The sequence below is a fragment of the Cannabis sativa genome, chromosome 3, assembly GCF_029168945.1.
Source record: "Cannabis sativa cultivar Pink pepper isolate KNU-18-1 chromosome 3, ASM2916894v1, whole genome shotgun sequence".
Lineage (NCBI taxonomy): Eukaryota > Viridiplantae > Streptophyta > Magnoliopsida > Rosales > Cannabaceae > Cannabis > Cannabis sativa.
In genome coordinates, this window is record NC_083603.1 from 54,366,312 (window position 1) to 54,379,804 (window position 13,493).

Genomic DNA, 13,493 nt, shown 5'->3' on the forward strand with positions numbered 1-13,493 from the left:
ATTGTTATAATCTTATTGTGATTTAAAGATCCTCTATATAGATGATCTACATCGAGATAGGATTTCTTTACCGTTCTCACCCCTCAATGTATTTTGCCCCTTAAAACACTTAGCTACCTGTAAATGGTGTTTAGCGATCTAATAATTAGTCAGTTAAACAAGAGCTCATCCATTTACTTCTATTTGCTAAGCTCGAAGGGAATCATCACTTGACTTCTATACACCAGTAGAAGCTATAGATTCCATATTTATGTTCAGCACTCCCACTCAATCATACTATCATGTTCCCAAAATATACGTATCACCCTGACCCAAAAGTAGGCTTAACTAATAAATCTAAGAACATGAATAGCACTCCTGAGTTGAGCCTAAGCATATCAGGATTTAGATTCTTTTAATCTTAAGATCAACTACTGATATTGACTTGGAAAGATATGTGTAACGGTAAGTTTGTAATATCTTAACTTAGTTGCAATATCGGTCCAGTCCAATGTATACTCCATACATTCGAAACCAGTATACTTTACTAATGTCCTGGAAAGAACATAACACTTACTCCAAGTGTAAGTACACATCATCGCTGATTATCACATTAGTGTAAATCCAATAACACTGATGAAACAGGGACCAAAACTTTTGATTCATATGATCACAATCACATTCCACTGTGTTGACGATACTGTAATTGTGAATAAACATATGATCTGGATTTAACTGATTTTGTGTGTATGAATGTAATAAACATATTAAACATATTAAACCATTAGCATGTAAAATTCATGCAAACATCAATCACTTCAAATTTCTTATATTGATAACTAATCAGATTGTAAAGAGTTTTATTTAGGGCATAAAACCCAACATTTACCTCATCATTTAATTGAGTTGTTGTTGGGCATGCGGGAGGAGTTGGTTCGTTCAAAATCAACTGTCGTTGGATTGGTTGTTTTGGATCTATAATACTTGGTATTTTTCTTCGTGCCATTGAATTACCAAAATATAATATGTTAGAGTTGAGCTTGGATGATTGAGTAATTGCACAACCTGAAAATACTAATTATAAGTAAATATGCATAAGAGCCAATTAGTGCAAATCTCCTCCGCAGGAGCCATGAGAGGCATCGCCTGTGGAGGAGAATGTCAAATCTCCTCCACAGGAGCCATGAGAGGCATCGCCTGGAATTGTAGAGGGTTAGGGCAGACCTCTACAGTTCAAGAATTGAAGTCCCTGATTAGAGCTCGCTCTCCTGATTTTGTCTTCCTAACCGAGCTTAAAGTGGATGCTACACCTCTGGTACGTATGCTAAAATCCCTCCACTTTTATTTTAATATTAATGTGCCGCCTATTGGTATAGCTGGGGGAATTATCTTGGCGTGGAAGTTTTGGTTTTGATTTTGAGTGTATCTCTTGTTCTCATAACCATATCACTGGTTTTGTTTATTCGGATCATCCGTCACACCCTTGGTTCCTCTCGTGTGTGTATGGCCCTTCTTACCAAAATGCTAAGAAGAAGTTTTGGACTGAGTTGATGGACATTGGGGATAGGTTTGGCGGGCCCTGGTTGATATTGGGTGATACTAATTTTGTTTTAAGTGACTCGGAACGAGAAGGGTCTTCCGGTAGGGACCCCTTTATCCCCTTTATTTCTACTTGTGGATTCTCGAGGCCTTATTAATATGCCCATTCAAGGTGATAAGATGACTTGGGATAATCATCGTTCTCGTAGGTGCCATGTGAAATCGGCTCTCGATAAAGGATTGATTAATGGAGCTTGGTTGAATTTGTTTCCTAAAGCTATCCTTTGCTCTTCCCAGACTTCTGACCATAGACCTCTTTGCCTTCTCTCGAGTGGTTTGGAGCCTAAAATTAAAAGAAGCTTCAGATTTGAATAAGGATGGATGAGAGATGAAAGGAGCAAACTGGTGGTCGCCAATGCGTGGGTTTCGGTCATTCACCCTTGGGCCCCAACGCGAGTCTACAAGAAAACTGGAGCGACTCGTGTTGCTCTTCTTAATTGGAATCGATTGCAATATGGTAAAATTGACTCGATCATAAAGGATCTGGAACAACAACTTGATTCGTTGTAGAGGTTACCGGCGGGAGTCAAGGATTGGAACATGGAACGTGATATTCGGTGCTCCCTGAATGAGACTTTGGCCAGGAAAGCAATTTATTGGAAGCAACGGGCTAGAATTTCTTAGCTCAAGGAAGGTGACAAGTGTTCTAAATTCTTTTTCCTCTCGGCTGTTATTAAAGGAAGAAGAAATGCCATTGAGAGTACTTTGGATCAGAACAATGTCTAGATTTCTAGTCGTGAGTTAATTGGTCGTGAATTCATAAAATTCTTCTCAAGGATCTTTATGAGGTTTGATGATGGACCGGAGATTAATTGTAGTCAGTTGTTTCAAGAGAGGAGCTCTCAAGCGGACCAGGACGAGCTTATCCAGACTCCCTCGCATGATGAAATTAGGAAAACCCTATTTGATATGAGCAATCATAAGGCGCCGGGGCTGGACGGGATGTCAATGCTTTTCTTCAAGCATTATTGGGAGTCTGTTGGTGATGATTTTTGTGAAGCAGTTTCTGATTTCTTTTGTGATGGCTATATGCATAAGGGCATAAACGCTACAAATATTTTTCTCATTCCAAAAATCCAGAACCCGAAGAGACCGAATCACTTTAGGCCTATATCCATTTGTAACATGTTGTATAAGGTTATATCCAAAATTGTGGCCAATAGGATTAAACCCATATTACCCAGCCTCATTTTCCCTAATCAAGCTACTTTTGTCCCGGGTAGGAATATTCACGATAACAATGTCATTGCACAAGAAATAATCCACTCGTTTAACAGGAAACGAGGCAAAGAGGGGTTTTTTGCAATAAAAATTAATCTTGTTAAAGCCTATGATAGGTTAAGCTGGAGATTTATTGATCATGTTCTCACGAATTATGGTTTTCCTCAGAAATTTTGCAATTGGGTGTCTCAGTGTATAACTACCACTACTCTCAATATATGCCTTAATGGGGTCAAGTTGGCAAGATTATTCCTTCCTGCGGTCTGCGGTAGGGGGACCCGCTATCACCCTACCTATTTATCTGTGCTGCTAAAGTTTAATCTAGGCTTTTGGAAGAGGCTCTTGGATTGGGCACTATAAAGGGTATTAGATTGAGTAGAGGTCGTCCGGTTTTATCCCATATTTTCTTTGCAGATGACCTTATCTTGGTGGGTAGGGCCACTCTGAATGAGGCAAAAGGTTATTGGGATTGTCTAGAAAAGTTATGCTCTTGGTCCGGACAACAAGTTAATAAGCTCAAAACGTCAATCTTTTTCAACAAAAATACTTCCAATGGTGTAAGAAGATGTATCAAGGAGACTCTGGGATTGAGTCTCCAGAGGGTGTCATCAAATATATGGGCCTACCTCTTTTCAAATCAAGACAGAAGGATGCTGACTTCAACTTTATCATGGACAACCTCACCTCTAAACTGTAGGGTTGGAAGGCAAAGACGTTATCCAAGGCGGGTCCTACTACACTCATTAAATCTGTGGGTTTGTCTTTGCCTACCTATACCATGGAAACTACTAAACTCTCTAATCGACTTGTCAATAGAATAGATGGTTTAGTGAGGGATTTTTGGTGGGGTTTTGAGAAAGGTAATCATGGTCTTCATCTCAGAGCGTGGGACAAATTATGCCTTCCTAAATCTCGGGGTGGCTTGGGGTTTCAGAAATCTAGAGAAATGAATCAGGCTTTCCTGGCAAAATGGGGGTGGAAGCTTTTAAATGGCTGTCAATCTCTTTGCTGTCAGATTTTGGAAGCCAAGTATCTTAAAGGAAAGGATTTTCTCAGCTACAATTATAAGGACTCTGATTCCTGGTTTTGGAAGAACGTTGTGAAAGCCAATGCAATCTTAAGGAAAGGGGCTTGTAAGTTGGTTGCCAATGGTAGGGATACTAGCATTTGGAGGGATCCCTGGATTCCTCATTTAAAAGGTTTCACTCTGAAATCGACTGGTAATGGTACTCGGAGTCACATCTATGTGGTCGATCTCTTGTTAGCTTGTGGCAAATGGGATGTTACCAAGTTAAAAATCCTGTTTGACCATGATACTATTTTTGCTATTTTTGAAGGTGGCAATCCTTTGGGTTAAGGAAAGAATAGATGGATTTGGACCTTAGAGAGCAATGGGCAATTCTCTTGCAAAACGGCTTATCTAACTCAAGCTTTGGAAAGAGCGCCTCATTGTGAGGTGGCTCCATCACTTTAGAATAAACTATGGAATAGCAAAATTTTGGAGTGACATAAGATTTTTTGGTGGAGCATCCTTTCCAATGCACTCCCCGTTAGAACTATAATTGGAAGCAAATTTCAGATTGAGGATATGAGCTTCCTGCTGTGTGGATTAAGGGAGGAATCTATTGAACACCTATTTCTTACTTGTGATTTGGCGTTTCATGTTTGGAGATCTTCGCCTTGGAGTATTTACCCAGTTTGTGATAACGGCATTCACATGTGAGACTGGGTTAAGTTTATTTGGTGCCTCAAGGACAGGGGTATACGGGCTGAAGAGGTCTTTCTTTATGCTTCAATTGTAGTCGACACCATTTGGAGGACACGCAACGAAGTGGTTCATATTGGCTGTCTGCCTGATGTGAAGAAATGCATTGACTCTGTTTGTTATTCCTTTGCAGATATATATGCTACTATCTTACTTGATCATGTTCCGATATGGCGGGAGTCTTGGGCTCCTCCTCCTCAGGACTGGATTAAACTTAATTGTGACGTTAGAGTGGACCTGGAGAGTATGTGTACTGCAGTTGTCGCAAGGAATCACCTGGGTGAGGTGATCCGAATCCACTTGGCTCAGTTGGACTTTTCGGATGCACTCTGTGGAGAGGCTGCGACTTGTTGTTTAGCCGTCTCGGTGGCGTTAGAAATGGGATCTAAATTTGTATAGTGGAGAGTGACTCGAGACTAGTAATCAATGGGCTCAATGAGAAAGAGTCCCATTGGGCTCTTGAGAACTATGTCGCATTTTGTTCTAAGTTTTTCCCTCTTTCATTAGTTGTAATTTTATCAATGTTAGTAGGTCCTGTAATTTTATTACCCACAACGTGGGCTTTTACTCACTATTTGAACGGTTCTATTTCGATTTCCTTCTTACCGGAGAATTTATTTTGTAATGATCGGGAGGTCTAACTGTTTCGATAATACGCTTCTTATTAAAAAAAATTAGTGCAAAAATCCTGAGACACCATGGAAGGTACTGGCCCAATAGTTTAACTTAATATCCAGAATCTGTAACCGAGTTATCAAGTTCCTCGACTCAAATCGTACGGCTTCCTTCTTCGACAATGAGCTGGAACGGCAACAACTTTAAGAAGAGCTGAACTCCTGATTAAAATCTCACCATCTTTAATCAATCGATAGAGCACAGAGTCGAGGTTGCTCTGGGTTACAAGCTTTCGCTCAGCCAAGTCGAGGTACAGACTTTTTTTTTTTTCACCTTAGGCTTGCGGTCCAACGAAGATTGAGCAGCTGCAATGTTTTTTTCTTTTTTTATTTCCATGTTTAATTATATAGGTTGAATATGGATTTATGGTGGAGAAGAGAATGATTATGTATGGGTTTATGGTTTTTTGTTTGTGATATTTGGGAAAGATACACAGGGAGGCGGAAGGAGGATGGTGAAATTAAGAGATTGGTATTTAGGTTTAGGGTTCTATATGCTCACACTTCCCTAACCTAAGATAATACACTGTGGTGTTGGATAGAAATCTATAAATTCTGCAAAACAATTGCTATGTCTTTCATGACTATAAAAATTTTTAACTAATCATTAGCTTGCTTGCTCTGCTACTGCTACATTAAAATTGTACCAGCTCATTAGTCATTACACTTTCAACAAAGCATGTTACTTATTACTCTCATGATCCATTGACTGATCAGGTTTGTCCATCTGATCATTATTTAACAATTCTTCTTAGCATTGTAATGATTTTATTTATTTATATGATGTAAATATAATAATTGAGTATCCTAGTGATGATTTTATACTAGTTAGAAGTTTGTCTTATAGGTTTCAAATACCATTTGAAATTCGGAACAATGTTAAGGCTTCAGAGATCAAAATGGAGAAAAGGCTAATGACTCTCATAAAGTGCAATTAGAAATTTACAAAAATACAATTATCGAATCACAAACCAATTATCAAAAAGTTCAATTCCATATTTTTCACATAATAAATCATTATTAATATAAAAAACACATAAATAATTATGTTATAAAATATTTTCCCCCCTCTTTATCATGTTCTCCTCTTTCTACTCCCCAGCCGAAGAAAGCTTTGTGCGGCATTGCTAGTCTACCATCTCCAATCGGTACTCTAGACCCACAGCCACATTGTTATAGGTACTCACCTCTCTCATACTCACACATCAGTAATCACTCACAATCCCTTTCCCAACCCCCCCTCATTCTTCCTCTTGATGAGGGTGTTATATAATTTTATAGATGACATTAGTAGAATCAGTGGAATGTAATATTTACAGTTTACTTATGGGATTGTTGAATTTTGTTCGCTTGGTCTATTGAAATTATATATGATAATTTTTGAACTCTGAATTGAATATGCCTTTGATGTTTCTTAATATGAGAAGTATGTTTCAGGTTCAACCTTTAGTAATATGATATTGTTGTAGACTTGTAGTTGCATGTACAATGTTTGATAAAATGACTCTGAATACTTGGTTTATATATTGAATAATTGCTTGATAGTTAATTCTTGCACTTAATTTCTTGATTCTGATACATGCATGAAGGCACTTGTTAACAGAAAATGTGTAATTTTCATTGATTGAGCTATTAAAATGAAATGAGGGAATGAAGTCTAAAAAGTTTAATTTGTGTCTTCTTCCTCTATTGGAAATTCATCGAGTCTTTGGTCTAAGAATTGATGTAGCTTGGCATCTATGAAACTTTTGATTAGAAAGAATGAAAAGAAAAGTAGACTTTGAAACACATACACAGAGTGGTTTGGACTATGGATATCTGCTAATTTTTGTGATTTTGATATTTTTGTTTAGAACATATTAGTTTTATGCTTACTAGTAGAGAGGTGATCTCTCTTGTGCATTCAATGTTTAATTTAAGGGAGCTTCTATGTATTGGAAAGGAATGATGGGGTCCCTCTAGAGGTGTATTTTGCTCTTTTTGTAGATATATTTTCATGATGTAATCTTGTTTCGCTTAATATAAGTTCGTTTCTTTAAAAAAAAAAGAAAAAGAAAACAGATTGCTTGTGCTTTTTGACTGTAAACAAAAATATATTGAAAAGTTGCTTTACAAAGTATAATGTTGGCCACTTCCATATCTTATGAATATTATACAGGGAAAGGGTTGCTCAACTGGTTTTGGTGGATCTTCTCTAGTGATCAACTCTTTAACTTTAACCGAGTCTTTAACTTTGGGATATGATTTCAATTTTCAATGTCCTAGAAAATTATCTCATCTGTTGTTGGAGAAGGAGAAAACTAGAATTGTTACTTAACTACATATTAGTTTACGGTATACATAAAAAAATATGTATTATCATCAAATAGAGTCTCATACTTCCGCCAACTACAAAATAACAAGTCTCAATACTAATGTATATTATTTGAGTTCAAAAAGCTAAAAAAAAACTCGAATGTAAACATCCTACACCTGAGTTTTTTTTTTTTTTAAACATATGAATTTAATTGAATATTTTATATTGTAATTGACCCAAATTTTATATTCCTTTGTTGTATTTACATAGAATAGTTTCTGCTCCACCAATTTCCTATTATGTTTCTATTGTATACTCTGATTTGTGGTAAGTTGTGTATTTATCTTGTTAAGATTTTAAACTCTTAAAATTGGTTGTTTTTACTACTTCTGTTTGTTGACCGAGTTTTTTTTTTTTTCATTATGTATTGGGCATAACTTCATTTAATTGCTAGGATTCGACTTGGTTGATGTTTTGCGTGTAGAAGGTGTTGTCTTGTCACCACTGGCATCGTCAACCTAAAGATCCTAGTTATAAATTTTGGGGTGGTTCTGTCAATATTTTTCTTTAGTTTAGAAGAACCTCAAACTTGTTCTAGTCTATAATGGCTGAGTTAAGAAAAACTTCTGAGTCAGTGGAAGAGAAACCTAAATCAGACATGGAACCATCTTCAAAAAGGGGCAGGGGATTGATAATCGAAGGGTACCCAGTTGAGGGTTTGTCCATTGGAGGGCATGAAACTTGCATAATCTTTCCAACTCTCAAGTTGGCCTTCGATATTGGACGATGTCCTCAACGTGCCATCTCTCAGGACTTCGTCTTCATTTCCCATGCTCATATGGACCACATTGTAAGGCCCTTTTTCTTATTCTTTGAGAAACTCTTAACACTTTTTATTTGTTCGAAGTTGTAGTTGGGTTTCGTTCTTACTTTGCTACAAGTGTTTTTCCTGAATATGTAGTAATATTCTGGCTTAGGACCCTTCCTGATGGGGTTTGGATTTTATTTATTTATTATTCCCACCCTGTTATTTATGACAAATTAATGTATCAAATATGATGTTTTTGAAGTTTTACTATGCTCCAATGTTAGGTCCAGAGTTGTAGTAGCATCCATAATTATTGAATGTATATTTGAAAAGTAGCTGAAAAGTTTTGTTTCGAGATCAGGGAGCATATACGTGCACTTGATATGATTGATGGTTGAAGAAGAATTAGAGAACTTGTTCTATTTGGATGGGTGAAATTCTAATAAATGGAAGTTTTCTGTTGTCGTATGTTATCTATTTGTTATCGTGAATTTGTTCCCACGGTAATTGGAAAATTCTTGATAATGGAGTCACTTGATGCATAATTTCACAAATTTCCCAATATGAACTAGAACCCCTCACAACTTGAGAATACTAAAGATGAAAATCAGAATTTAGCAAATATTGTCCTTTTCATTATTCACAGTTTGCAAATATTTGACATTGTGCAGGGAGGATTGCCCATGTATGTTGCAACTCGTGGATTGTACAGTATGAAGCCTCCAACAATTTTTGTACCAAAATGTATAAAAGAAGATGTTGAACAACTGTTCAATATTCACAGAAAAATGGATCAATCAGAGCTAAAACATAATCTAATTGGGCTGGATGTTGGTAATGTCTATTTAAAATTGAACTGTTAATGAAGTTTGCATTTATCCAGCTACCATTAAATTGCATGTTCCATATCTAATGAAATTTTGTTAGCAGGAGAAGAGGTAAATGTAAGAAGGGATCTTAGAGTAAGGGCTTTTAGGACATACCATGGGATACCGAGCCAGGTATAAAAAATAGTTGTAGTCCTATGATATTATTAAGGCTATATTCCATTGGTATCTACTTCAAGTTTCATGTATGTTTGGCTTGACTGACTGTGTTTGACATATGACAGGGTTATATAGTTTACTCTTTGAAGCAGAAACTTAAAAAGGAGCATGTTGGCCTTTCAGCTAATGAAATTAAAACCTTGAAATCATCAGGTGTGGAGGTCTGTCTTGATTGTCACAATCTTATGCTGTTTAAATATCTTGTTTTGGATTGCTTACGTTTCCATAACCTTCATTCTTTTATTTTCTTGCTTTCTCTGTTTTGTTGACCAGGTTGTTTTTTCTTATTTTATAGATCACAAACACAGTGAGGGAACCTCTAGTTGCTTTTACAGGAGACACCACATCTGACTTCATTGTTGACGACAACAATGTAGATGTTTTAAAAGCAAGGATTCTTGTCATGGAGGTGGATATTTTTAATATTTTCGTAAAAGCTTTTATTAATGACTGGTAACATTTAATCTTGATTCCTTGACATCTATGCAGAGCACCTTCATTGATGATTCAGTTTCAGTAGCACATGCTAGAGATTATGGACATACTCATTTGGCTGAGGTCAGTTACAGAACTCTTTCGATGATTTTACGTTGCTTGCATGATTTGATACTCGATTCATAGATTATATATGTATAGGCTTCTTATTCAATGATTTCCTACTCTGAATACATGGCCAATTTCCCAGATAATAAGTCACGCAGAAAAATTTGAGAATAAAGCAATTCTTCTTATACACTTTTCAGCTCGTTATATGGTGAAGGTATGATTGGTTGTTTTAAAATAATAATTCTCATCTTCTGCATTCTCATAATTTTTATGTTTTTTAACCATTGCCTTTTCAGGAAATTGAACAAGCGGTGTCTGCATTGCCTGCACCTTTAGCAGGTCGGGTTTTTGCACTTACGGAAGGCATCTAACAATTGTCATGGGAGGAGCCTTCTGTTATTTATATATTCATTCTGGAGGCACCGCCCTCGGTCTTTCTTTTTTGTGGGAAGTTTGAGGCCTTCTATTCTGCTTGCTAAACACAAAGAAAATGCCTTAAGAAGTCTGTTTGGAGGAGATATTGCAGCAAAATAGTCATATTATACGAACACAACCAACTCCAAACATAACGAGTTTTGGAGCTTTGTCTGTTATAGTTGTTGAACGGTCATTTTGTAAATTAAACATGATCTGTTAAAAATTGCACTTTTCCTTTCACTTTTTTATCACCTCAAACAAGGGCAATAATTTTTTTTTTAATTTATTTTTTATTTAATCTCTCTCTTTTTTTTTTTTTCTCTTTTTCTCCCCATGCTATTATTTGTAACGGATGGCATCCTAAACCATCAATAGAGTTCATAAGTTGCCATGGTATTGTTCATAATTGTTGTCCTTCACAATTTCTTCAATAGGAACATAGACAACTGTTGGTTTAATAGAGCCATATATTTAGGGAATGGAATGATCCATTGAGTAGCTTTAAAACTGGTGTATGAAGCAATTGATTAATGTGTTCCAGAATTGCTCTAGCTGCAACCTGCAACACACAAAAGACAAGGTCGATGTGAATGTGAAGTGTTTATTGGTCACATCAAAGAGCTAATTAAGACGATTTGAAAAATTGTCACTGGAAAAAGTTTAAAACAATTTGAAAAATGGTCATTGGAAATAATAGGAGGCGTAAAGTTTAGAAAGGTAGCAAAATAACAACATAGTAAAGCATACATAGAGATCTTGTATTTTGGTTATAAAGTTTTGGTCTAATCTATCTATATATATATACATAAAGGAGAAGAATAAGACGCTCACATGATTGACAGTCTAAAATCTCTCTAAATGACGCTCACATGAGCAACATCTTCAGATGGTTTTGTAGTGACTACAAGAACATAAACTGTATGCCAAATTCAAGAAGTTCGAGTTTTGGCTATCTCATGTGTCTTTTCTTGGACACATTGTCAGTAAATATGGAATCAAGGTGGATCCAGGGAAGATTGAATCCATCAGGGATTGGTTGAGATTGAAGACAATTACAGAAGTTAGAAGTTTCCTGGGTCTGGCTAGTTATTATTGTCGGTTTGTTGAGAGATTTTGTAAGATCTCAACACCCTAAACGGAACTCACCAAAAAGAATCAATAGTTTTTGTGGACAGACAAGTGTGAAACAAGCTTCCAGGAGTTGAAACAGAGATTAATCACAACTCCGGTTTTAGCCCTACCATCTGATAAAGAAAACTTTATTGGGTTTTATGCCCTAAATAAAACTCATTTCAATATAATCAGATTTACTTATTAATAAAGATCAGAAATAACATTTAATGTTGCATGATTCACATGATTTATTTCATGATTATTTACATAATGTATGAATTCTATTTAAGTCCAGAACATATCAATTTGTTAATGATTATAGTGTTGTCAACACAGTGGAATATAATCTTAATTATATGTTCGAAAGTTTATTCCCTGATTTGTCAGTTCACTGGATTTAGACTGACATGATAATCAGCGATAGGTATTCTTACACCTTGGATAAGTGTTATGTCCTTTCCAGGACATTGGCAAAGTTTACCAGCATCGGATGTATGGAGTATCATCGGAAGGGACCGATATTGAACTTTGATTAGATATATTAAAATTTACCGTAATATCTATTCAATTCAATATCACCTGTTGATCCTAAATCAAATGATCTTAATCCTGATATGTTTAGGTTTGATCTCAAGAGTATTATCCATGTTCTTTGATTTGTTAGTTAAGCCTACTTTTGGGTCAGGGTGATACGTACATTTTGGGAACATGATAGTATAATTGAGTGGGAGCGCTAACATAAATATGAAATCTATAACTTCTATAGGAATTTAGAAGTGAAACGATGATATCCTTTGAGCTTGGCTAAACAGAGATAAATGGTGGAGATCTCATTTCACTTCGCTGAAATATCATTTATACGGAGCTAAGTGTTTTAAGGATAAAATACATTGAAGGTGTAACAGTAACTTAGTGCCTATTCAATGTAGATCATCTATTAGAGGATCATTGATCAAATTAGGATTATAACAATGGATAACTAATGACGTTTCTATATCGTGGAACATATAGAGCGTTCTATACACTGAGAGTGCAATTCTAAGTTCTATGCGTGGATTCAACGAAGAATTAATAAGTCAGTGAATTTAAGATATAAATTCTTGATCTGCTTATTGGAAGCTCGGATATATAGACCCATGGTCCCCATACTAGTTGAGACCATACTGCTTGTAAGACTCAGTTAATTGATTTTGATTAATCAATTATAATTCTAAAGTTAGACTATGTCTACTTTATGAATTTTCACTAAGCAAGGGCGAAATTGTAAAGAAAAGAGATTCTAGGTTTATTTATTAATTAAGAGACTTTATATGTCTAATTAATAAATATATTAAATGACAATATTATTTAATAATTAATTTTTAGTTGTTAAATAATTAGAATTGACATTTAAATGGTTGAATTTGAAAATTGGCGTTTTTGAGAAAATAAGATGCAGGAATGATAAAACAGCAAAATTGCATAAGTGAGGCCCATTATCCAAGGCCCATGGCCGACCACACTTATAGGGTTTTATCATTTTTTTTTTCATTATTTTAATGCCAAATAATTCTAACTTAAACTTAGGTGGTTACCTATAAATAGATAGTGATGGCTCTCATTCACACTTAACTTTGTGAACTTTGTCAGATGAAATTTGAGCCTCCTATTCTTTTCTCTATAGGCCGAACCACTTCCCTTCTCTTTTCTTCTCTATATTTTGAAATCCTTGAGTGAATGAGTGAGTGCCCACACACATCAAGTGGTATCTCAATCATAGTGTGTAAGACTGTGGAAAATCAACCAACAAGAAGGAGATTCAGCATCAAAGGAAGGAGAGAAATAGATCCAGGTTCAGATATTGATAATGCTCTGCTACAGAAAAGAATAAAGGGCTAGATATATGAATGGAAGGAGTCATTATATTCCGCTGCACCCAATGTAAGGTTTACTAAACTTTATATGTGTTTATTTCATTGTTTTAGAATTCATATTAGGATGTTAATAAAAAATACTTGTTAGTAAATCTAGATCCTGGTAAAATATATCC

General features: G+C 35.8%; 1 protein-coding gene across 15 annotated transcripts; it reads left to right on the top strand.

The window, feature by feature from the left end:
• The first annotated feature begins 5,173 nt into the window (after window positions 1-5,173).
• LOC115710246 (tRNase Z TRZ1) lies at window positions 5,174-10,595 on the top strand. 15 transcript variants are annotated; one of them, XM_061112137.1, is made up of 11 exons: window positions 5,228-5,489; window positions 5,590-5,955; window positions 6,341-6,417; window positions 7,989-8,384; window positions 9,014-9,176; window positions 9,270-9,343; window positions 9,454-9,549; window positions 9,684-9,797; window positions 9,878-9,946; window positions 10,074-10,148; window positions 10,231-10,595. In XM_061112137.1, exons 4-11 carry the CDS (start codon window positions 8,139-8,141, stop codon window positions 10,303-10,305), a joined length of 912 nt encoding a protein of 303 aa, XP_060968120.1. In that variant the 5' UTR covers window positions 5,228-5,489; window positions 5,590-5,955; window positions 6,341-6,417; window positions 7,989-8,138; the 3' UTR covers window positions 10,306-10,595. The 15 variants fall into 15 exon arrangements, with proteins under 15 accessions (XP_060968126.1, XP_030494454.2, XP_030494460.2 ...); XM_061112139.1 differs by having other exon boundaries at window positions 5,889-5,955; XM_061112141.1 differs by having other exon boundaries at window positions 5,231-5,489; window positions 9,273-9,343.
• The last annotated feature ends 2,898 nt before the right edge of the window (window positions 10,596-13,493 follow it).

Excerpts from the sequence above, each read along its gene's own strand:
- LOC115710246 (XM_030638594.2), top strand. The coding sequence starts at position 8,139 with ATGGCTGAGTTAAGAAAAACTTCTGAGTCAGTGGAAGAGAAACCTAAA. Across the intron at positions 9,344-9,453 it reads ACCATGGGATACCGAGCCAG|GGTTATATAGTTTACTCTTT; the intron begins GTATAAAAAATA and ends GACATATGACAG. Across the intron at positions 9,798-9,877 it reads CAAGGATTCTTGTCATGGAG|AGCACCTTCATTGATGATTC; the intron begins GTGGATATTTTT and ends ACATCTATGCAG.